The sequence below is a fragment of the Lissotriton vulgaris genome, chromosome 8 (genome assembly GCF_964263255.1).
Source record: "Lissotriton vulgaris chromosome 8, aLisVul1.2, whole genome shotgun sequence".
NCBI classification, from domain to species: domain Eukaryota; kingdom Metazoa; phylum Chordata; class Amphibia; order Caudata; family Salamandridae; genus Lissotriton; species Lissotriton vulgaris.
This window is the reverse complement of record NC_141696.1, coordinates 1,489,896,829-1,489,921,520: the sequence shown is the minus strand read 5'-3', so window position 1 is coordinate 1,489,921,520 and position 24,692 is coordinate 1,489,896,829. Positions and strand designations below refer to the sequence as shown.

The window sequence follows — 24,692 nt, the reverse complement described above, 5'->3', positions numbered from 1 at the left end:
ATCCTGTTCTAACAAAATCGTGTTCATGTTTCAACCTGTCTTTTCCTCCACTTATCCACACCTTTACAAGTTCGTGTCTCTGACCAAAAACATTCTTAAAACTGTGCAACAGCCAACATTATTACCTTTGCCAATGTTTATTACTGTTCTACTTGCCTAAAAGCAGTTCAACACCTCATCAGGGGTAGCAAGCGCTATGTAAATTAAAACCTTTTCCCTCTTCTATCCCTCCACTACCCTTCTTAATCCAAATAACAGACTAGCATGTCCACCGCTAAAATTACTTTCATATTTCACTATACTAATTCACCACTAATACTTAATGGGTTCCAGAGTAGCGTGCTACTCGCTGAAAAAGCGCTTCAATACCTTCGGTCGGTTGTGCAGAGGGCTGCAGTATAGTTGGGAACTCAGGCAGACGGAAACGCCTCAAGACATGCTAGTGCTTAGGAAGAGTGTTCAGGCCCTGGCAGAGTAAGTCACCTGTCAGGCTGCTGTCTCCATAGCGCTTCATTGGTTGGGGGAGAGTCAGCCACCTGTCAGGCTGCTGTCTCCTCGGGGCTTCATGGGCTGGGGCAGAGTCAGTCACCTGTCAGGCTGCTGTCTATCCGGGGCTTCATGGGCTGGGGCAGAGTCAGTCACCTGTCAGGCTGCTGTCTCTCCGGGGCTTCATGGGCTGGGGCAGAGTAAGTCACGTGTCAGGCTGCTGTCTCCTCGGGGCGTCATGGGCTGGGGCAGAGTAAGTCACGTGTCAGGCTGATGTCTCCATAGCGCTTCATTTCTGAGGTCTCCATTGGGCTTTATGGGCTGTGGCGAAGGTAGTCACATGACTGACATCTCTCTGGAGCTTCAGGGCTGCAGCACATTCAGTGTCTCCATGGGGCTTGATGGGCTGGGACAGAGCCAGTCACATGCCTTGATGAGTGCTTAGTGGAGTTAGGTAAGCTGCCCGACGTAAAGTGCTACAGTACCTCCTACAGGGTAGTAAGCGCTATTAAATGTTGCACAACAATATAATCTAATGGAGCCTTTATTATTGCACACTCTTCATTTCAAAATCGTATCATTTTCAATATTATTTACAACACAGTCATTGTTTATATATTTATCCTATGCAGCTAACAACCATTGATAAAGCCAATAATCCTGGCTTGTTTTAGGTGTAATGTCAGTTATTGTATTAAATATCTGGACACAATAACAGAAAGAGACAGCAAAATAGTCGGGTGGCATGCTATGGTAAGCACACATTTTTAACTTGCATGTTTAAGCCACACCCTTAATTACATTGGGTCACACCCCTTTGAGAGACCCCCCAGTATCTTCCTCTCACTTAAAACCCGTAATGTGTGTTTGAATTATTACAACTATCTTTGCATTCATATGCAACTAACATACCTTCACCAAACTCTTTTGTAGATTCCAATCAACACAAGCAAGTTACTACTTACGCTACACCTACCTGGACAGCAAAGGGACCCGATCCCACCCACGCATCCATCTATACATCTATACATGCAGACAATGTGGAAAAATACAACAACGTGGGGTTGCTGGACTGTTCCAATGTAAAACTAGGGAAGATTTAACTGGCGTGACCAAAGGTGTAGGAGTAACACCCTGGGGCATCCATTTTGTTGGATGGATTTGCCTCACACACCCAGAAGGGTGTCATGCTTCATCATCGGCGGTTGCTCCTCGTCGGGGAGGCGGTGCAATCCCCGACGGGCTCACCTCAAAGAGGGGCTCTTTGGCGGAGATCTTTTTATCCAACAGCCTTATGGTGAGGTGTGGGTGTGTGGGCAAGATGGTGTGTTATAGTGAAATGGGATATTAAAATGTAGCTAGGGGTACCGGAATTCACTTTATTCTGGGGGTCCCCTGGCTGCAATTAAAAACAAGGGGCTAGCTCACTAGGTGTCAACAAGTTAGGTCAGGTGACCCTAGATGAGACTAGGGGTGAAGATGGTCGACATGTTTCTCGCAATGGGTAATAATTGCCCGCGATTCATCAGGACCTTAAAAAGGTGAAAAACAACATGCTAGTGTCATGTGTGTGATGGTGTATGTTTACCTCTGTGGGTTGTCCTATGCCTATACATAGGGAAGAGATAAAGAAACAATGGTTAAAAACAAGTTTGCAATAAGGAAAACAGGTCACGTCATTCATAGGATCTGTGAACAGTGTGGCATGCTGTTGGTATTATTGAGCATTAAACAAAACCACTGCATGCCTTGTCAATTGTATGTGCATAGTGTAAATGGTGGAGCACACACAACCACTGAGCTAGTGAGGAGGTTTGTGGGGTGGGGGAGGTTAAAAAGGTTAAAACAGTTTGTACAGCAGCTATCCAGGCTAGAGACACTGTCCACCTGGGTTCTTACCATGAGCAGGCATTGTAAAGAGACAGAGAGAAACACCGTTTGTAGCTTAAGGTGGCTAGGTGCAAACACACACATATACTCTGTGACTAGAGGAGCTAAAGGTGTGTAAGGCTCGTGTTCCCTACTCACCAACTGGTCAAGAACTAAAAGCCACATGAGGGGTCGGCGGGACAGAACATCAAGGATGAGCCCTTGGGTTTCAGCTAAAGTTGGGACATAATTAGCGCCAAAGGGTTATTTATAGGTGAACAACTCTTTAAAAACCAAGGGGGTCCTATCCTCCCATCCCTCGTTTATCGCTCTTGCACTCACCTCTAATCTCCTGTGTCCGGGCTATATGACCTACCCTTCTCCGCCGAGCTCGAGTAGATATGTGAGCTCGGCGGTCAGGGTTATTTAACCACAACAAAACGAATCGGCGTGTATCACGCGTCTCCGCCCCCTTTGACGTGTCACGTGATTTTGGCCGATCGGGTGGCGGCCATCTTAGACTGGTGCACCGGCGTGTATAAGGCTGGTCGTTTGTAATCGCTAACTCTGTTAACAGTAACCAGTGTCACGAATTCGGGGAGCCTGACGGGCAGTCCAGCGTTCTGTGTTTGACATTGGAAAAACTAACTGTTTCCTTGTTTGGACATAGTGTATGATGTCCCGCCGGGACGGCATTTGTGACGTGTCGTAGCCCCTAGCGTCGTATCACGTGGTATAGACCGGTGTAATGGCGGCCATATTGGACTGGTGCATCGGTGCCTGTAATACTCAGCTCATCTAAACTCTGCCTAGTATTACTAAAAATGTGCATAGTTTGGGAAGCATTGGCGGTGTGGAAGCATCTGTAGTTTGGCGCTGGGGGATCCATTGACTTCCTGATCAAATTGGGATTACCGCCCTGTCTCGTGTGTGTTAGAAAGATAGCGACCCAGATGCAACTGGCACAGGGATTTCACAGGGTCGTAGAGTGGCTGAGTGAGTGGCAATAAGTCTGGCCATGGTGTCCCAGAGGTTGGGGAACCATGTATAGTGTGTGTGTTGTTCACTGGGAGGTATGGTACCAGCGGGGGATGGTATTTGAGGAGCGCTGGGAATCTGAGTGCAGCCCACTTATGGTTATAAGGCTATCTTATAATGGTGGCAACAGTATAATGATTGGGACTGAATGGCTCAAAGTGAGTGCCACGGAATGTCTTCGTTGAGACCCTGCTTATCTGAAGACAGTCGATGGACCCATCTCTGTTCCTTCTGGAAGAGGGCATTTTTCGGGCAGTTGGGGCTAGATTCTAATACTACCCACTTCATAGATTCTTCATCATGGCTGTGGTCTACATAATGTTTGCACATTTTTGTGTGAGTCTTCTTGCAGCGAAAGTTGCTGCGATGTTCAATGATTCGGGTTTTAACGGGACGGGTTGTCATCCCGATATACTGTAAGCCACAAGGGCACGTGAGCAGGTATATACAGTGCGAGGTGTTACAGTTTGTGTGGTGTCTGATCTCCCATGTGAAGGTCTCAGAGAGCTGTATGGTTTTGACTGTCATGGTGTATCTACAGACACCGCACATTCCACAAGGATAATGGCCCGTGACCGGAGGTAAATGCCACAAAGTTTTTGGGTTTCCCTTCTGGCTCTCTTAGGTCTGGTGCTAATTAGGATATCCTTCAGATTTTGCGATCTCTTAAAAAGGCGAACCTAGGTTCTTCCAGGGTTCTTCCTAGGTTCTTCCAGGGTCATGTCACCTGTGTCATGTCACCTGTGTTTAATATGTCCCAGTGATGTCCCAGTGATGTCTGATCGTGTTCCTAATTTGATTGGACAGTGGGGTAAATGTAGTCACACAAGCAGTGCCTCACGGTTGTTGTTCCTAGCCGTTTTTTGGCTTTCAAGACGTCGCTTTTAGGGTAGCCCCTGTCGAGTAGGTTCCTAGAAAGGATTGTGGATTCCTTTTTGTAATCAGACACAGCACTACAATTACGCCTTATCCGCAGAAATTGGCAGAAAGGCAAGTTGGTGCGTAAGGCCCTCGGATGGTGGCTTTTATAGTGTAGGAGACTGTTGCGGTCGGTGGGTTTACGATACATGGTCGTGCTTATGGACCCTTCATCCAGTCTTATTGTTAGATCCAGGAAGGCAATCTCCTTGGGTGAGGCGGCCATGGTGAAGTTTAAATGGGGGTTTAATGTGTTGACCCACTCTAGGAAAGCTTCATGCGAGGTTGGGGGGCCTTTCCATAAGATCAGGATGTCATCAATGAAGCGTTTCCACATTTTGATGTTGTCCCGAAAAGGATTAGACTCATGGTGTATGTGTATACATTCAAACTTGGCCATATACAGACAGGCCACCGAAGGGCAAAAGTACTGCCCATAGAGGTGCCTTGGGTCTGGTGGTAGTACTTGCCCCTATATTCAAAATAATTTTCAGTCAGTGCTAGGGTGGCGCATTCCATGATGAAAGTCTGTGGAGTGTTTGAGTTCCAAGTTTCCAAACCTAGTCTCTCCTCAATTACCTCTAGAGTGGCCCTCTGGGGAATGTTCGTGTAGAGGGCCTCTACATCTAGGGTAATCAAGAGGTCAATCTCCCCTGTGTTCTGGATAGTGTCCAGAATGCGTAGTACATCTGTGGTGTCCTGGATGTAAGAGGGGATGCTTTTCACAAGGGGTTGCAGGAAGTGGTCACAATATTGTGTCTCAGGGATAGACTCCAAGACGGAGTCTATCCCTGAGACAATTGGTCTCCCTGGTACCGGTCTGGTTGCTTTGTGGATCTTAGGCAAGATGTAAAAATATGGAACCCTTGGGTCCTTTTTTACAAGAAAGTCAGCCTCTTTCCTTGTGATCCATTGGTCGCACTCGGCGCTTGTAACCAGGCTTGTGATAGTAGTCTGCAAGCGCTGGGTTGGATCATTAGCGATGGGAGTGTAGTATTTTTGGTTGCTCAGTTGTCTGTTGCATTCCAACTCATAGTCCTTAGTATTCATTAAGACCGTAGCACCACCTTTGTCTGCTTGTTTTATAGTAATCAGCGGGTCATCCGCCAATGATCTCAGTACAGCCATCTCGTTCCTAGAGATGTTGCAATGTGGTGTTTGTTGGTTCAATTTAGAAATATCTTTCAGTACCGCTTGTTCAAATGTGTGAACCTCATGTGGGACCATTCCGTTGTGCGGTGTGAAGGTTGATGGATTATGTAGTCCAGAGTCATCCATAGGTTCACAGGGCTTTCCTTCAAAAAAGGCTTTCAACCTTATTTTTCTGAAAAATGATTTGAGTTCCCTAGTTTGTTGGAATTGATCAATCTTGGGTGTGGGTACGAAACCCAAACCTTTCTGTAAGACATCCTCCTCTCTCTGTGTGAGGAGGCGGTCAGAGAGATTGACCACCAGGCTTATTGTGGTCCTGACCGGCTTGTGCTCCTCGTGTCCATCCCTTGTGGGCGTACATCCTCCCATTGTACCCTCTTTTCTGGTGCGTTCCCTCTTTTTCGCCCTCGCCCTCTGCCCCAACCTCTGCCTAAAAAAGGAGGGTGTGTAGGGTTTTGAGGGGGGTAAAATGGAGGATATTGTGGGGCAAACGGGGGTTGGAAGTGGGGGAATTGTGGATATTGCCAAAAAGGGGGCCCTGTTGGTGGTCCCTGATTTGGATAATTAGGGAAGTTTTGTTGTCTACGTCCCCTTCCTCTTCTAGCCCTTGGGGGTATCTGCGCAGCAATGTTATCTCCGCTACTATCAGAGCCACTGTTGGAGCCCCTTCTGGAGGAATTCGTACTGGAGTCTGAATTGTAGCTAGTCCCTGGGGGGACATAGTCATCCCTTAAGTATGGATAGACTTTCTCCTTTGAGAATTTCTTAATGTCCTTTTGTAGTTTAGCTACCTTCTGGTTCATAAGATATTCTTTATGTTCCGCCATCTCTATGTTAATCTCAGCCAATTTTGTTTTGAAGCCTGGATTCTGTACCGCGGTTTTCAAGGCAGCCTCGGCTGCTTGTATTTTAACCAGAAGTGCATCTGCTAATCGTTTTGCTGTATTTACTATTAGGATGAGGAGGTCGTGTGTGCACTTTCACGACACCTGTGACCATTCAACTTTAAATTGTCCGTCCTCCCAGAAAATCCTGGGGAAGTTTTTTACGATCAACCCATTCGGTGCTATTTTGGCTTTGAAATATTGAGCCATCATTGTCCCATGGATTGTTATCCTTATCCATTCTCGTTTTAAGTCTGACAGGGATTGCCACTCTGTTGTATTGCTCCCCGTAGCTGGTTCAACATCGATGCCAAACAAAGAAGGTGTCCTCATGATAGCTGCTGCATCCTCCTCGCCAAAACTCAGTCCTTGACCCTCCATGGCGGAGTGGTCAAGGGTGGCTGGTCTCGGTGGGGTGGAGTCCTTCACAGAAGGTAGGGAAGAAGGTGAAAGAAAAAGGGAGGAAAAATAACCACAACTGGAGAAAAGCACTAAGGCGTAGAGTCGCCCTCTAAAAATACCAAGATCTACTCAACAAAAAGATATAAACCATACAAATACCAAGATCATGGCTCCTATACTTACTCAGATACGGAGACAAAGCGGGACAGAGCTTCAGGTTAGTGTCCTCCTTAAATGTCGACAAAGGCTTCGCTTCCTGTCCCTCTTCCTTTATCACCGCGTTCTTTCGGATCCTCTCCCAGGAGCTCGCCCAAGAGGTCTCCTGGGCATCCTGCAGTAAGTTCTTTGCCTTAGGAAAGTTCAGCAGAGAATTAGAAAGGAATGGGGAAGTGGCCCACCCCATCAGCACCACACACAGGGCGAAGAGCAATAGCAGCCGGAACCGGCACAAGAGTTGGGCCACCCCCATGGCGTTCCCTGTTCCGGCAGTAGAGTAAGCCGATCTCCAGGGCTGGCGTCAACGATGCCTCTCGAACATTGGAAAACAATCCAAGCCCTCACAGCATCCTCTCAATCAATGTCCGCGTTTGATGTTAAGATATCCAAGCCAAAGATATGTCAAAGCAGTCCAAGAACCTGAGAAACACAAACAGATATCCATGTTACAAGCAGCACATCACTCTATCATCTAGAAAAGTACATGGTTATACAAGTAAAATGGGAACAGATGGACGCTCCAGCAATTCTTTTTTTATACCCGACTACCCTTATTTGCTGTTGACGGGCACAAGAGGAATGAAACACCCACAAGATATTACTGCCAACTACAACAAAGAATGAACAACGTTAGAAAAAATAACTGCTTGCCGCTATAGTTAGGGCACGAATAGATCCGAAGGTGAATTAAGTGAGCACCAATTATTTGACTTACCAAAGAAGTTGAAAGGCCATTATAGTATGAAAAATCAAGCAACCAACATTTCTGGTAAGCATAGAAGTGGGAATGGACATCCCCCATACTTGCTTAAGGAGCTCTGAACTAATCTGGAGTTGATCATGCACCTGGTCGCAGTGTGTCCTCCTCCTTTGTGGTAGTTCCAAGCATTACCTTGTGGCAGATCCGTCCCAAGCCCCTCAGAGTGTCCCAGAGCTATCTACACCCACCCATCCTAATGCAACTTAACATGGAGTCTACAGATAATATAGCGGCAAACCAGAACATTTCTTCTTGGCAATACTTACACAGCACAGAGCATGCCTTAGACAGAGATGGATGCCCACAACATTCCTAAAGCGAAAGCCCACTCCAACAGGATATCGGATGGCTTATTTTAGCCACCCCAAGCCCTGCCACTGCCGACATACTGTGAAACAAGATTTGAAATGCAATAGGTCTCGCATTTGCAAGAGTTGGAGCTATTGGCATTGTAAATGACAATGCCTTTTATTCTTTTGTTTTGAAAATCTACAAGCCATGCATAAACATGCACTTTGTACGTATAGTCCTTGCTTACTAGAAGCAGGGCTGTCAGTAAAAGAGACTGCCAGCTTTGCTTCTCATAAGCAAGGACTACAATTACAAAGTGTTTGTTTACACACAGCTTGCAGGTTTTCAAACGCTTTTAATAAAAAGCATTGCCATTTACAATGCCAATAGCTCAAACTCTCGCAAATGCAAGACCTATTGCATTGCAAATGCTTGTTTTAATGAACTGTGCAACTACAGATTTGACTCTAGTGAGTCCCCGCCTGTGGCGGCGCAGAGTACTGTGAGCCACAGCATCCCAATGCTAGCCGTGCCAGGGGAAGGCCAGATTCCGACAGAGACGGGTATCCCTGAGACAACATAGAAGGAACAGTTCCATAGTGTCAGGAAGCCACCCGAGCCCTGCGAGCCACGGATTTCTCAAGTCACCAGAGCCTGTGGCCGGGCAGAGAAAAGCAGTGAGCCATGGTGGCACAGAGCTACCTTAGACCGTGGCAGGGCATCCTTTTAAGATGAAGTTTCGTGCAGCTCGGTCTTAAATGCACCAAAATGATTACAAACACAAAATTGTTTTTTCCCCCAAGGACTTGCGAGTCTAATAGGCACCAGAAAGGCACCAGTGCCACTGCATTCACACTTATAAACATTTGCATAGCTCCCACGCGGTTGTCTCTTTAGAGGCGCTGTATCCGCTGTGCGTTTTCCTGCAGACCCCGGCCAGTATGCGCTAGCTGTAGTGCAGTGTGAGGGCAGCAGCAGCCCAGACCCCTCTGCGGAGAACGCCCCCTGACCAGCTGTGCGGGGCTACCAGAATGCGGGTGGGATATTAAGCCGGCCTTTGATTAGTAATTACAGTTATATGGGAATCCCAGCATATGACATGATAATCCACATTTGTAAAGCGGCACAATCACCCGTAAGGGTCTCTAGGCGCTGGGGGCAGTCGGGAAGATTAAGCAAGCTATTGCTCAGAGTCATGATGGTAATTTGGAAATGTTACTATTGATGCCAAGCCCCTCCAGAGATCAGCCCCTGCCAGCTTTGATAAGGTTGCAAAAGTCCATCTGAAGCCCCCTCGAAGAGATTCCTCAGATATTGTGGTTGTCGAAGTGCACATAAATCTGAAAGGCGCTGCTTCTGAGCGCTCCATAAAATCATAGCTCTCCGCCCCTTCCTCTGGGAGAGCCCCCTCTCCTGACCATTCACCCACTCCCCGCCTCGTGTTCATTTCTAGGCAGATGCATTTAGGGGCCGGCAGCGCTTAATGGGGCTGTGTGGCAGCCGCCCCTAATTGACGTTAAAGCACTCAGTACTTGGGAGCATATGCGTGGAGGGAGCTCCCAAGTCCCATCGAGCAGCGCACCCACCTGCTGGACCCTCAACCCGGAGGGGAAAGGCAGAGCAGAAGCTGAAAGTGTCAGGGTGTGAGGGAGTGGGAACTGGTACGGACCGAGGGACATTACCCCTTGCATTCCGCAGGTGTGGGAGCAGGAAGGGGGTTAATGGAGACCTGCCTTCTACAGTCAGAGAAATCTCGCTATGAGCCCCACAGGCCAGGCCACGAGGAAGAGCCAGTTGTTCTGCACTCTGGCACTGCAGCACAAATGGGAAAGGGTTGGGGGGATGGGCACCCCATGGGGGGCATCGATGGAAGGACATTACCCCTGCATTCCACAGACGGGGCCCAGTGAGGGTGGTTCATGCACAGGTACCCTCTACAGGCAGAGACATCACGCTATAAGCCCCACAGGCCAGGCAAAGAGGAAGGGGCAGTGGCTCTGCACTCTGCAGTACAAATAGGAATGGGTGGATGCGCACCCCATGGGGGTCCTCGATGGAGGGACAGTGGTTTGGCTCCCCTCAGGCAAAGAGCCCGGAGGGGATCTTGGCGAGCTGCACTGTACAGGCAGGGCCTAGAATGAGGGCTGCGGGCATCAGACTGAGCGCCACACAGGCAAAGCCCCAGAGAGGGTGCTTCAAGGCTTTGTGCCCAATGGGGTGTGAGGGGGCTCAATACCTCAGACAAGAGGTCTGCTTGAATCTCACAGGAGGGGCCATGAGAGGCTGGGAGAGAGTCCCAGAGGATAATGGCGGTGGTCTCAGAGGCCACTAAACAGGGTGCATCCAGCTCAGAGAGCCTGCAGTGAAGTCTGCCCAACAGGTGGATCCAAGGAAGACAGGATCTCGCACAGCGGAGGCAATCTTTTTTCCTCCTAAAACAGTCTATAAATGTTAACGTTTGTCTAAGGCTATAAGAGTAAATAAATTTGCCATTCAGGTCAGAGTGAGCGTTTGAACTTCAGACTGAGGTGAGCTGGGGCAGAGCAGAAAGTGTGTCTCTCTCGAAGAAGAAACCTAGGTTGGGATCCCGGCTCTCCACTTCATCAGCTTGTGTGATTCTTGGCCTATCGCGCCTCCTTGTATACAGCAACATTCGCAGCTCTTCAAAATGTAAATATTCTTATCTAGCTAATGGAAAGCTTAGAGCCCATCAAACAAAGTTGGTAGACACTACTGAGAAACGCTGCAAGCAAATGCCGACCACAACAAGCAACGTACCTTTCTTGGATTGAGTGTTTCCGGTCCCTCTGCACGGGCGAGACACAGGAAGCCAGGCTGGACTGCCCGGGACTCCCTGCTTGAGGGCAGGGCCACCAGCACAGACAGGAAGCGGACGGAAGCCTACACTGCGCTCCTGTGAAGGGAAGGGAGCTAGCCGCCTACGAATCCCGTGCAGCGCCACTACCGCGGGACAGGACGAGAGGAGTATGAGAGACCCGGTGAGTGGGGGCGTCGGGGCACATTGACGGCTAGACTGATAGACGGAAGTCATTATGCACGGTCATTAGGCACGTTCGGCACGTTCACAACACCAGAGCTGAAGCGCCCAGGAGAGTCTGAACACGTGATGCGAGCCTGCCAGCTGAAGCGCGTCCTCGAGGTGAAATCGCCAAGGTTATGCACGTAACCACCCCCTCTAAGCCATTCCCAGGAAACCCACAACAATAGGTCTTTCGCTGGTGCAACGCTATGCGCTGCTAACACCAGCGAGACCTAATAAAAAGCACCAATCACATTAGTTCACAACAGCTGAACGGAAGCGCACAGGAGAGTGTGCACACGGCCAGCAGAAGCGGCAGAGAGGCGGCTTTTTACATAACTTGTTGATTTTAAATAATTCCATACAATGAGAGCCCACCGTGGTTAAATAAAAATCACCAATCACATTAGTTCACAACAGCTGAATGGAAGCGCACAGGAGAGTGTGCACAGGGCCAGCAGAAGCGGCAGTGAGGCGGCTTTTTACATAACTTGTTGATTTTAAATAATTCCATACAATGAGAGCCCACCGTGGTTAAATAAAAATCACCAATCACATTAGTTCACAACAGCTGAATGGAAGCGCACAGGAGAGTGTGCACAGGGCCAGCAGAAGCGGCAGTGAGGCGGCTTTTTACATAACTTGTTGATTTTAAATAATTCCATACAATGAGAGCCCACCGTGGTTAAATAAAAATCACCAATCACATTAGTTCACAACAGCTGAATGGAAGCGCACAGGAGAGTGTGCACAGGGCCAGCAGAAGCGGCAGTGAGGCGGCTTTTTACATAACTTGTTGATTTTAATTAATTCCATAACATGAGAGCTATCGTAGAAATTATATATTGTAAGCCGTTCTTTTAACCGTAATGGTGTCAGCGACAAGAAGGGTTACGAAGTTTCAGACGTGGTAATGCTTTGGAATTTAAAAGCAACAATAGTCCCAGTGAGGCGGCTTTTAACGTACCTTTGCGACTTAACACCGTGGTTAAATAAAAATCACCAAGCACATTAGTTAACAACATCTGAACTGAAGCGCACAGGAGAGTCTGCACACGGCCAGCAGAAGCGCGTGCCACTTGCCTAAAATAATTAGAGACGCGGAAGTCATTAGGCGCGATCACAACAGATCTGCAGCGCAGATCTGCAGCGCCCTGGAGAGTCAAGCGCGTGCCACTTGCCTGAAAAAAAAAAAGCACGTGCAACTTGCCTACAAAAAAAACGAGACCCGGAAGTCATTAGGCGCGATCGCAAAAACAGATCTGCAGCGCCCTGGAGAGTCTGCACACATGATGCAAGCCCGACTGCAGAAGCGCGTCCTCGAGATGAAATCGCCGAGGTGAAGCGCGTGACCACCCTCTGTACCCCATTCCCGGCAAACCCACAAAAATAGGTATTTCGCTGGAGCAGCGCTTCGCGCTGCTAACACCAGCGAGACCTAAAAATCTATCGGAATAGAATTAGATTCACTTTCATAATTCAGGCCCAATCCTGTTTTTTTTCTCACCAGCTCTAACCCAGAATAATTAAATTAAAAAGTCAGGTGACCAAAAACAACATCAAATTCAGACATCATAAAATCCCTCAATCTCATTCATTAGACACATGGGGGTGCCATCATAATCGGTCTCCCGAAAATCTACAGAGATTCAACATACAGAATAAATTAATGTTGGACAGGCCTCGTGGCATGCCTGACCCCTCCCCGCATGGCGTGTCTCGGACTACTACCACCCCTGATCCCCGGACAAGAACTACACCTGCTGCCCGCTGGGTCAACCCCCAGCTCTTCCCCGACGGAGCCCAGGCTCGTAACCACAACATTCTCGGCTGGCCCGGGTCCCTTCTCGAACCACCGTCCCCGGCCCAGCCGCCATCTTGGACCCTCCCCGACCAGGCCTCGTGGCCTCGGGTCGACCTCAGCCTCAGGCCCAGCCAGGACCCGACATCGAGGCACCACCAGCCACCCAGGGGGTAACGAGACCACTTGGCGAGTCAATGGGAGAAGGAGTGTTGATGGCTCCCCTCCGCCTGGTTTCGATCGCCCCCAGCCTCCCTGGGCGCTGGCTCCACCGCCCTGCAGGGTGTCTGGACTTTCTCATCCCAGACCCCCCGACCTCCAAGTGCGAGGGTCCGGACATCAAAGGGCGCCAGACCTATAACTGGGGTAGCTCCAGAGCAGGAAGCCAGTTGTATCCTGGAGTCGAGACACACCTAGACAAACTCATCCTTGGAGGCCTGCTGGCGCTTCCGCGGCTCCTCTTCGTGAACCATCCTTGAAGGCCTGCTGGCGCTGCCGCGGCTCATCCTCTTCGTGAACCATCTTTGAAGGCCTGCTAACGCTGCCGCGGCTCATCCTCTTCATGAACCATCCTTGAAGGCCTGCTGGCGCTGCCACGGCTCATCCTCTTCATGAACCATCCTTGAAGGCCTGCTGGCGCTGCCGCGGCTCATCCTCTTCGTGAACCATCCTTGAAGGCCTGCTGGCGCTGCCGCGGCGCATCCTCTTCGTGAACCATCCTTGCAAGCCTGCTGGCGCTGCCGCGGCTTATCCTCGTGAACTATCCTTGAAGGCCTGCTGGCGCTTCCGCGGCCCCTACTTGAGAACCCTCCAGCTCGAGGATTGAGAGCTATACGCCTGTACCGGACCGGTACCGAGACTGTCCCGCTACCCCTTTACCCCCAGAGACTAGAATTGAAGGAATCACCGTATCCTGATCCTACTGTATCGTCCAGTATAACCTACTTAAGAATACCTATAAAAGTGTGCAGAACCTATATTTTTGTGGCGTCCATCTGTGGGGGGGTAGTTGCTCGTCCGTACGATCTAAGGAGAGGGCCTCGCCAGGAGGCCTCTCCCCCTTGCTCGGCCGACCCTCAGGGTCCCCGTCTAACAATTAACTTTAATTAATATTAGCCATTCATGAACCAGAGGTGAGCTGGAGGAGATCGGGAATAAGAGAAAGCAGAACAGGAGTACGCATGTCCTGGGATGGAGGGGACAGCTACCACGGTCAATGGGCTGAGAGGGAGAAGGCAGGCTAGATAACCCGGCTACCTTCATCTTAGAGAGTTTGCAATCCTTCCTTGAAGATTGCCTCTTAGTGCAACTGTAACCAATGGAACGATTTCACATTGCTAAATATTCAATAGCAGGTCCACATTTTCAGAATGGGAATAATCCAGAGTTCTCTGCATGTTGCACTGCTACCCAATGGTGATCCTCTTCTTCAAAGTCAATCATGACATTTTGTTCTGTGTTCCTTGATTTTTCATGTTTGTCGGACAGTCTAACATTCTACACACATTTTAAGCCAGTTTGCATTAGTTCATATTTTTGCACCATACCACCAACATCAGGGCTATAGGGCAACTCACAGACCTGCTATACGTAGACATCCTGCCATTAATCCAAAGTCGTAAATAGTTCTAATACACTGTGATGGCAACAGGCCCGCCGGCAATCCAGGCAACAGGCTCCTCCGACGAACCAGGCAACGGGCCCCGCCTTTGAACCAGGCAACGGGCCCTGCTGCAAAACCTGGCAACTGGCCTGCTACAAAACCAGGCAAAGGGCCAGCAGCCAAACCATGCAAAGGGCCTCGCTGCAAAACCAGGCAAAGGGCCCGCTGCCAAACCACGCCCTTGCCACCAAAGGCACACCATGCAACTGCTGCCATAGGCAAACCATGCAATCAGTACACAAAAACACCCAAGTAACTGGTGCCTCAAAAATTGTTTTCTATTTATTTTCTTCTTAAAATTTGTCGGCTGACTAAACAGTGTATTTTGGCAACTGTCTGCTTCCTCTGTATGTGTAGGCAACCTGGGGACAATTCTTATCTCAAAAGGTTTCTGCATGAACCATTTGTGGAAAAAAGGCCAAGTGCAATTGTTTTTTCTAACCGCAGGACATCATTACTTCTGTTTAGAACAGTTAAGCACCTAATATGACAGAGATTCTTACCAATATTTCACGGATGGTCACTGATGTAAAACACGACCACTATATGCCCCAGCTGGGCCCTGTTATGCAACGATGGCCTTCATGCCAGGAGTGGACCTCTTAATGCCAAGGAGGCACGCATTATACTAAGGCTGCACAGCATTATGCCACAGGCAGCATTATGACAGGGATGAACTCCATAACGCTAAGGGTGGCCACAATGTGAAAAGAATGGGAAGCATTATGCCACGGATAGACACGCCCACGCCAGATGCAATGATCATTATGCCACGGATAGACACGCCCACGCCAGATGCAATGATCATTATGCCAGGGACCAACCCCATTACACCTCTGGATAGTTATGTTAGAGGAGGGCTCTTCTATGAGGAAGTCAACAACCTGCCAGGAAAAGTAAGTATATGCCCTGTGTTGGCGCCATCCTGCCAAGGATGCTGACAGTATGAAAGCTAAACCATTATTCCTTTTTTGGCCACAGTTATGACTGGGGTGGGCAGCAGCATGCCAAAGATGGCTGATATATGCTGGGGCATCATATGCTACAGGGTGTCCTACATGCAAGGGCACATGGGGCCATCAATGCCAGGCACTGCCAAACAGGAGCCACCACATCAAGCACTTTCCCACACAAACACAGGCACACAGAAACAAACACACTCACCCACTCCTTCCTCTAACCACTCAAGCAATCAATTTGCAGTAACTCTTTAACTCCTGCTCAATCTGACTTTCACTTTCAGTGGCATGGGCCCTGCTCAGACTCTGTGAGATTGACAGCTTAGGGGCTGCAACACTGCCAGTCACCATGAAGAATCATCTGAACAGTGGCTGCTTGTTTTGTAAGCCTTGAGCCGTCAATCAGACCGCGTGAGAGCACCAGGCCCTGCCATTGGCTGGTTGCCTTTAGGAAGTGTACAATGCTCAGTTACAAAGTGGGGGCTCCACTCTCTCAGCCCCAGCTCTCTTAATAGAGCCCTAAAGCACCCCTCTACCAAGAGGCCCAAAGTGTGAATGTGTCATTGGGCTGCTTGACCTATCCAGATGCTCTATTTAAAGGTCGCTTTGGAGGTCACTCTTAAGATCAGAAGCTCTGCCCTTTGCAGCACACAATTGTAGACTCAGGCCCTCTCTGCTTGCAGGATTCAAACCAATGAAATACAGTTTATGCACACATCTCTACAACAACAATCATACCAGAGATAATTCAACAGGCACTACTGCTTGCCAACCCCCCATGTCTATTGAAATTCAAAATGATCTTCTATGCATGTATCGTTTGGCTTCATTTAAGTATACGGACATTGATATAGTTGTCATGTTTATAATACTGTACATAGCATAATGCATATTCCAAAAATACACAATGAAGGTCTGATTTGAATTTAAACATCAATGTTGTGGCGCTAAAGATATTTTCAACAGGGTGGGCGGGGCATAGTCTTGCATTATACGGGAGAGTATGAATATATCTGAGAAGCAATGGATTGGTTTAAAGAGCAGGGGAGTCAAATCATTACTGGGTTGGATAACTTATTGAGAGGTGCATTGTTGGATTTGTAGGTAGGAGCAATTACATATGTGCTCGTTAAGTGCAGGGCCGGCTCTAGGCTCATGGTGGCCCTGTGCAGGGAGCGTAGGTGGGGGCCCCGGAAGAGGGGGTCCGGACCATCATGGACATCGATTAGCCAAAATGTTATGGGTGACAAAAGCGACATGTCACTCCCTTTCACACCCAGTGACATCACAGGCGTGTCTAACCTTGGACTTTCGACGGCCTCTTATTTACTGCTTGAGGTGTTATGGAAAGAGCAAGAAATGGAGACAACAGAAAAGTAAACAAAGCTCCATGGGCCCTCTTTAGTTTCTGTTCTCTCTGTCAGTCAGTCTCTCTCTCTGTCAGTCTCTGTCAGTCAATCTCTCTCTCAGTCTCTGTCAGTCAATCTCTCTCTCAGTCAGTCTCTCTCTCTGTCAGTCTCTCTCTCTGTCAGTCTCTCTCTCTGTCAGTCTATCTCTCTCTGACAGTCTCTCTCTCAGCCAGTAAGTCTCCCAGTCTCTCTCTCTCTCTCTTAGTCTCTCTCTCTGTCAGCCAGTCTCGCTCTCTCCCAGTCAGTCTCTCTCTCTCCCAGTCAGTCAGTCTCTCTCAGTCAGTCATTCTCTCTCTACCTCAGTCAGTCTCTCTCTCTCTCTCTCCCTGTCAGTCCCCCTCTCTCTCTCTGTCAGTCTCTCTCAGTCAGTCAGTCTCTCTCGCAGTCAATCAGTCTATCTCTCTCAGTCGGTCAGTCTCTGCCTCTCTCTCTGTCTCTCTCTCTGTCAGTCAGTATCTCTCTACCTCAGCCAGTCAGTATCTCTCTACCTCAGTCAGTCTCTCTCTCTGCCAGTCAGTCTCACTCTCAATCAGTCTCTCTCTCTCTGTTAGTCAGTCAGTCACTCTCTTAGTCCGCCAATCTTGCTCTCTCTCTCTGTCAGTTTCCTAGCCAGTCAGTCTCTCAGTCAGTCAGTATTCAGTCTCTGAGTCAGTCAGTCAGTCAGTCTCTCTCTCTTTCAACTCTCTCTCTCTCTCCATTCTCTCTCTCAACTCTGTCCACTCCATCTCCACTGTCTCTCCACTCTCTCTCCACTGTCTCTCTCTCCACTTTCTCTCTCTCTACTCTCTCCACTCTCTCTCCACTATCTCCCTCCACTGTCTCCCTCCACTCTCTCTACTCTCTCTCCACTCTCCCCCCACTCTCTCCCCACTCTCTCTCCACCCTCTCTCCCTTCACACTCTCTCTCTACTTTCTCTCCACTCTCTTTCTCTCCGCTCTCTCCCCCCTCTCTCTCTCCACTATCTCACTCTCTCTATCTACTCTCTCCACCCTCTATCTACTCTCTCCACCCTCTATCTACTCTCTCCACCCTCTATCTACTCTCTCCACCCTCTATCTACTCTCTCCACCCCCTCTACACTCTCTCTCCGCACTCTCTCCGCACTCTCTCCGCACTCTCTCCGCACTCTCTCCGCACTCTCTCCGCACTCTCTCCGCACTCTCTCCGCACTGTCTCCTCAACTGTCTCCCTCCGCTGTCTCCCTCCATTCTCTCTCTCAACTCTGTCCACTCCATCTCCACTGTCTCTCCACTCTCTCTCCACTGTCTCTCTCACCACTTTCACTCTCTCTCTCCACTCTCTCTCTCCACTCTCTCTCTCCACTCTCTCTCTCCACTCTCTCTCTCCACTCTCTCTCTCCACTCTCTCTCTCCACTCTCTCTCTCCACTGTCTCTCTCTCCACTCTCCACTGTCTCTCTCTCCACTCTCCACTGTCTCTCTCTCCACTCTCCACTGTCTCTCTCTCCACTCTCCACTGTCTCTCTCTCCACTTTCTCTCTCCACTCTCCACTGTCTCTCTCTCCACTGTCTAGCTCCTCTCTCTCTCTCTCTCTCTCTCTCTCTCTCTCCACTCTCTCTCCACTCTCTCTCCACTCTCTCTCCACTCTCTCTCTACTCTCTCTCTACTCTCTCTCTACTCTCTCTCCACTCTCTCTCCACTCTCTCTCTACTCTCTCTCCACTCTCTCTCCACTCTCTCTCCACTCTCTCTCTACTCTCTCTCCACTCTCTCTCCACTCTCTCTCTCTCCACACTCTCTCTCTCCACACACTCTCTCTCCACTCTCTCTCTCCACTCTCTCTCTCCACTCTCTCTCCACTCTCTCTCCACTCTCTCTCTCCACTCTCCCACCCTCCCACTCTCACTCCACACTCTCTCCACCCTCCACACTCTCTCTCCACACTCTCTCCACCCTCCACACTCTCTCTCCACACTCTCTCCACCCTCCACACTCTCTCTCCACTCTCTCTCCACTCACTCTCCACTCTCTCTCCACTCTCTCTCCACTCACTCTCTCACTCACTCTCTCCACTCTCTCTCCACTCTCTCTCCACTCTCTCTCCACTCTCTCTCTACTCCTCTCCCCACTCTCTCTCCACTCTCTCTCTACTCTCTCTCCCACTCTCTCTCCACTCTCTCTCCACTCTCTCTCCACTCTCTCTCTACTCTCTCTCTACTCCTCTCTACTCTCTCTCCACTCTCTCTCCACTCTCTCTCTACTCTCTCTCCACTCTCTCTCCACTCTCTCTCCACTCTCTCTCCACTCTCTCTCCACTCTCTCACCACTCTCATCTCACCACTCACTCTCTCCACTCTCTCTCCACACTCTCTCCACCCTCCACACTCTCTCTCCACACTCTCTCCACCCCTCCACACTCTCTCCCACACTCTCTCCACCCTCCACACTCTCTCTCCACACTCTCTCCACACTCTCTCTCCACTCTCTCTCCACTCTCTCTCCACTCTCTCTCCACTCTCTCTCCACTCTCTCTCCACTCTCTCTCCACTCTCTCTCCACTCTCTTTCCACTCTCTCTCCACTCTCTCTCCACTCTCTCTCCACTCTCTCTCCACTCTCTCTCCACTCTCTCTCTACTCTCTCTCCACTCTCTCTCCACTCTCTCTCTACTCTCTCTCCACTCTCTCTCCACTCTCTCTCCACTCTCTCTCTACTCTCTCTCTACTCTCTCTCCACTCTCTCTCCACTCTCTCTCCACTCTCTCTCCACTCTCTCTCCACTCTCTCTCTCCACACTCTCTCTCTCCACTCTCTCTCTCCACTCTCTCTCTCCACTCTCTCTCTCCACTCTCTCTCTCCACTCTCTCTCTCCACTCTCTCTCCACACTCTCTCCACCCTCCACACTCTCTCTCCACACTCTCTCCACCCTCCACACTCTCTCTCCACACTCTCTCCACCCTCCACACTCTCTCTCCACACTCTCTCCACCCTCCACACTCTCTCTCCACACTCTCTCCACCCTCCACACTCTCTCTCCACTCTCTCTCCACTCTCTCTCCACTCTCTCTCCACTCTCTCTCCACTCTCTCTCCACTCTCTCTCCACTCTCTCTCTCCACACTCTCTCTCTCCACACTCTCTCTCTCCACTCTCTCTCTCCACTCTCTCTCTCCACTCTCTCTCTCCACTCTCTCTCTCCACTCTCTCTCCACACTCTCTCCACCCTCCACACTCTCTCTCCACACTCTCTCCACCCTCCACACTCTCTCTCCACACTCTCTCCACCCTCCACACTCTCTCTCCACACTCTCTCCACCCTCCACACTCTCTCTCACACTCTCTCCACCCTCCACACTCTCTCTCCACACTCTCTCCACCCTCCACACTCTCTCTCCACACTCTCTCCACCTCCACACTCTCTCTCCACACTCTCTCCACCCTCCACACTCTCTCTCCACTCTCTCTCCACTCTCTCTCCACACTCTCTCTCCACTCTCTCTCCACTCTCTCTCTACTCTCTCTCCACTCTCTCTCTCCACTCTCTCTCTCCACTCTCTCTCTCCACTCTCTCTCTCCACTCTCTCTCCACACTCTCTCCACTCTCCACACTCTCTCTCCACTCTCTCTCTCCACCCTCCACACTCTCTCTCCACTCTCTCTCTCCACCCTCCACACTCTCTCTCCACACTCTCTCCACCCTCCACACTCTCTCTCCACACTCTCTCCACCCTCCACACTCTCTCTCCACACTCTCTCCACCCTCCACACTCTCTCTCCACACTCTCTCTCCACACTCTCTCTCCACACTCTCTCTCCACACTCTCTCTCCACACTCTCTCTCCACACTCTCTCTCTCCCACTCTCTCTCTCTCTCTCTCCCACTCTCTCTCACAAAGTAGTGTGCATTCCATGGGCATCCGCAGAAATGTTTCCGGGGGGGCACATTTTTAACTTCATCTCCATCCCCCTTGCACCCTTCTCCCCTCTGCCTTGCAGCACCCTTCTCGCCCTCCCCCTTGCACCCTTCACCCCTCCCCCTTGCACCCTTCTCCACCTCGCACCCTTTTCTACCTTGAACCATTCTCCCCTCTGCCTTGCACCCTTCTCCCCTCTGCCTTGCACCCTTCTCACCCTCTGCCTTGCACCCTTCTCCCCTCTGCCTTGCACCCTTCTCCCCTCTGCCTTGCACCCTTCTCCCCTCTGCCTTGCACCCTTCTCCCTCTGCCTTGCACCCTTCTCCTCTCTGCCTTGCACCCTTCTCCCATCTGCCTTGCACCCTTCTCCCCTCTGCCTTGCACCCTTCTCCTCTCTGCCTTGCACCCTTTCCCCTCTGCCTTGCACCCTTTTTCCCCTCTGCCTTGCACCCTTCTCCTCTCTGCCTTGCAGCCTTCTCTACCGTGTACCCTTCTCCTCTCTGCCTTGCACCCTTCTCCTCTCTGCCTTGCACCCTTCTCCTCTCCCCGTGGCACCCTTCTCCTCTCCGCCTTGCACCCTTCTCCCCTCCCCGTGGCACCCTTCTCCCCCTTCCTGTTGCACCATTCTCCCCTCTTCCTTGCACCCTTCTCCTCTCCACCTTTGCAACCCTTCTCCTCTCCGCCTTGCACCCTTCTCCCCTCTGCCTTGCACCCTTCTCCCCTCTGCCTTGCACCCTTCTCCCCTCTGCCTTGCACCCTTCTCCCCTCCGCCTTGCACCCTTCTTCTCTCTGCCTTGCAACCTTCTACCCTCTGCCTTGCAACCTTCTCCCTCTCTGCTTTGCACCCTTCTCTACCGTGCACCCTTCTCCTCTCTGCCTTGCACCCTTCACCCCTCTGCCTTGCACCATTCTCCCCTCTGCCTTGCACCCTTCTCTACCTTGCACCCTTCTCCTCTCTGCCGTGCACTCTTCTCCTCTCTGCCTTGCGCCCTTCTCCTCTCTGCCTTGCGCCCTTCTCCTCTCTGCCTTGCGCCCTTCTCCTCTCTGCCTTGCGCCCTTCTCCTCTCTGCTTGCGCCCTTCTCCTCTCTGCCTTCTACCTTTCTCCCTCCGCCTTGCACCCTTCTCCCCTCTGCCTTGCACCCTTCTCCCCTCTGCCTTGCACCCTTCTCCCCTCTGCCTTGCACCCTTCTCCCCTCTGCCTTCCACCCTTCTCCCCTCTGCCTTCCACCCTTCTCCTCTCTGCCGTGCACCCTTCTCCTCTCTGCCGTGCACCCTTCTCCTCTCTGCCGTGCACCCTTCTCCTCTCTGCCGTGCACCCATCTCCTCTCTGCCTTCCACCTTTCTCTCCTCTGCCTTGCCCCCTTCTCCCCTCCGCCTTGCACCCTTCTCTACTTTGCACCCTTCTCTACCTTGCACCCTTCTCCTCTCTGCCTTCCACCTTTCTCCCCTCTGCCTTGCACCCTTCTCCTCTCTGCCGTGCACCCTTCTCCTCTCTGCCTTGCGCCCTTCTCCTCTCTGCCTTGCGCCCTTCTCCTCTCTGCCTTGCGCCCTTCTCCTCTCTGCCTTGCGCCCTTCTCCTCTCTGCCTTGCGCCCTTCTCCTCTCTGCCTTGCGCCCTTCTCCTCTCTGCCTTCCGCCCTTCTCCCCTCTGCCTTGCACCCTTCTCCCCTCTGCCTTGCACCCTTCTCCCCCTCCGCCTGGACTCCAAAACGTAAGCTGATCACTTTCTTCAAACAAACTAATTTTGACCTAATAGACAAGCTTTTTATTTTTAGTAAATGCATGGCAGGTGCTCTACTATCAGTTTGCAGTTTCCATCCAGTATCCATATGTACTCTGGCTATACAAGGAAAGTGCCACCATCCCAAGCCAAGGTGGATACACACTAAATACTAAGAACTACCAACAATATATCGGCCAAACAAGGGTGGGCAGAGAGCACATCACCCTCACATGCATTCATGTTTTAATGAGGATGCTTTTCTCTCACAATAAAATTAATGTTTGTACAAATGCCATTTTGACACCTCTATGTGCTGTACATAACGATTGTCACTGTAACTCAGCTTACCGAACTCAGAGGGAAGGTTGACTTGGTACACCGAGAGAATAACAAATGACTCGGAGGACTTAAACAGATGTCAGGGTGAGCGTGAAACGGACTACGATAAAGCAAGCAATTAAAATTGTATTTTGTTTAAAAGAACCATGACTTGTCGGAAAACAGTTTCTATTATGTATAAAAGTTCCTAAAAATGTCACAGTGATTACAAACTATATTACACAGGCACGTATGTTGGAGAAAGGACCTACAGGCTGTCTGAACAGAGATCAGATAATCTTCCCTTACTTGCAGGCCCGTTATCCCATTCCACCGAGACCTCTGTTTCACCTTTCAACAATAAAAATACACTTACTCACTGTCTCGTTCCTTGTCCCAAACTTGGTGGCTGAGGAAGTGCTTCTGCATCTGGAGCGTTCTTTCTAATGATTATAATTCACCATGTGCCAACCTGTGCACAAGGCACACAGCAGAACACTGCGTCTTCGCCACATGCCAGCTCTCCACATTTACCGAGGCCCACTCAAGAGGGGTGTGCAAATCGCTTTCACTTTTGCATGTTAGACATGCGTAGTCGAGCCGCTGAAATCATCCAGAAAGGGTGAGCATGCTTTTAAAATGCTGATGTGGAAACACAGAGCCAGCTTCAACATTGTAATTGTGTCTTTAGATAACTTGTAGGGGGGAGTCAGGGAAGCAGTTTTTTAAGGGTGCCACAATCACATTAAGAGGTCCCCAGCCCATGTAGGCCCCCAAACCCTGACAACCCCTCACCCCTCACAGACAGCCCTGGCCTCCTCCCTTCTCAAAGGAATAGTGCCCTGAGGAGAATGCACCATCCTAGGGCCCCCACCCCCTCCTCTTTCCGGGCCTGGCTCGTGGCTTTGACTGAAGAGAAACAATGGATGTTGATACTTTGTTTCTCTTCAGTCAAAGGTCAGCAGCGGAGCGAGGAGCTCCTAGGAGCAGGCTGCAGGCAGCAGCAGCTGCGAGATATCCTAAAAAATAATAGAAGCCGGGAGGCTGCCAAATCCTGCCAGGGGGGCGCCAGTGATCCTTCTGATCTGATCCTCGTGTGGCGGCCCCTGGGGTTTGGCGGCCCTGTGCAGGTGCACAGTTTGCACATACCTAGGGCCGGCCCTGTTAAGTGGTCACGCCAGGTGAAGCTCAAAAGGCGGGGCAACTTCGGAACAGTTAAATGGGGTGGAAAAGATGGCGTGCATTTAAATGCCGCCAGCTAGAGGGAATTGAGGGGGAAAGTTCGAGCACCGAATGCAGTTGCAAAGGTATGAGTCTGAGAGTAGATGTTTTTGGGATGAGAACTGTGGGTATGGAAAAGGGAGGAAGCAGTGGAATAAGGGTGGAACAATGGTGATGTCATGTAGCGCGAAGGAAGGTGTAAAGCACGGGACAACGAGGGTGGTTTGAGGATTTTTCATGATTAATTACGGTTACAATACAGAACCGGGTCTAGAGGAAAAGTGTCATACACGGGTTGATTCGATATAAGGTACAGTTTTATGCATGTGAAGTAGAGCGATTTGAAGTTAAATGTTAACAGCCACGTTCTTTTATTTTATAATGAACCCCTGAGGAAGGGCTAGTTTTAAGCCCGAAATGCATTGGGTAACATGATCACTAGCAATTGAGGATGTTTGACGTTTTTAAACGTGCCGGGAAAAAGGCATGGATTTGCATATCCACGGCATAAAAAGCTTTTGCAAAACGCAAATAAGAATTATGTGTGGAAAGATCTTAATAAAATGGAATGAAATCAAAAAAAGTTTGAGTATTTGGATTGAGTTGGATGAACTCCTATGGCATTAGAAATGCAAAACATATTGAACATGTGATCTAGCAGTGCCCCTGG

At 50.1% G+C, this 24,692-nt stretch overlaps 1 protein-coding gene across 1 annotated transcript in view; it reads right to left on the bottom strand.

The window, feature by feature from the left end:
* Positions 1-24,692, bottom strand: part of B4GALT4 (beta-1,4-galactosyltransferase 4) — a 257,653-nt gene that overhangs the window by 82,091 nt on the left and 150,870 nt on the right. Inside the window, exon 2 of the mRNA XM_086936294.1 lies at positions 6,933-7,385. Within this exon, the coding sequence (XP_086792420.1) occupies positions 6,933-7,218 (286 nt within the window). The 5' untranslated portion in view covers positions 7,219-7,385. The remainder of the gene's footprint in view (positions 1-6,932; positions 7,386-24,692) is intronic.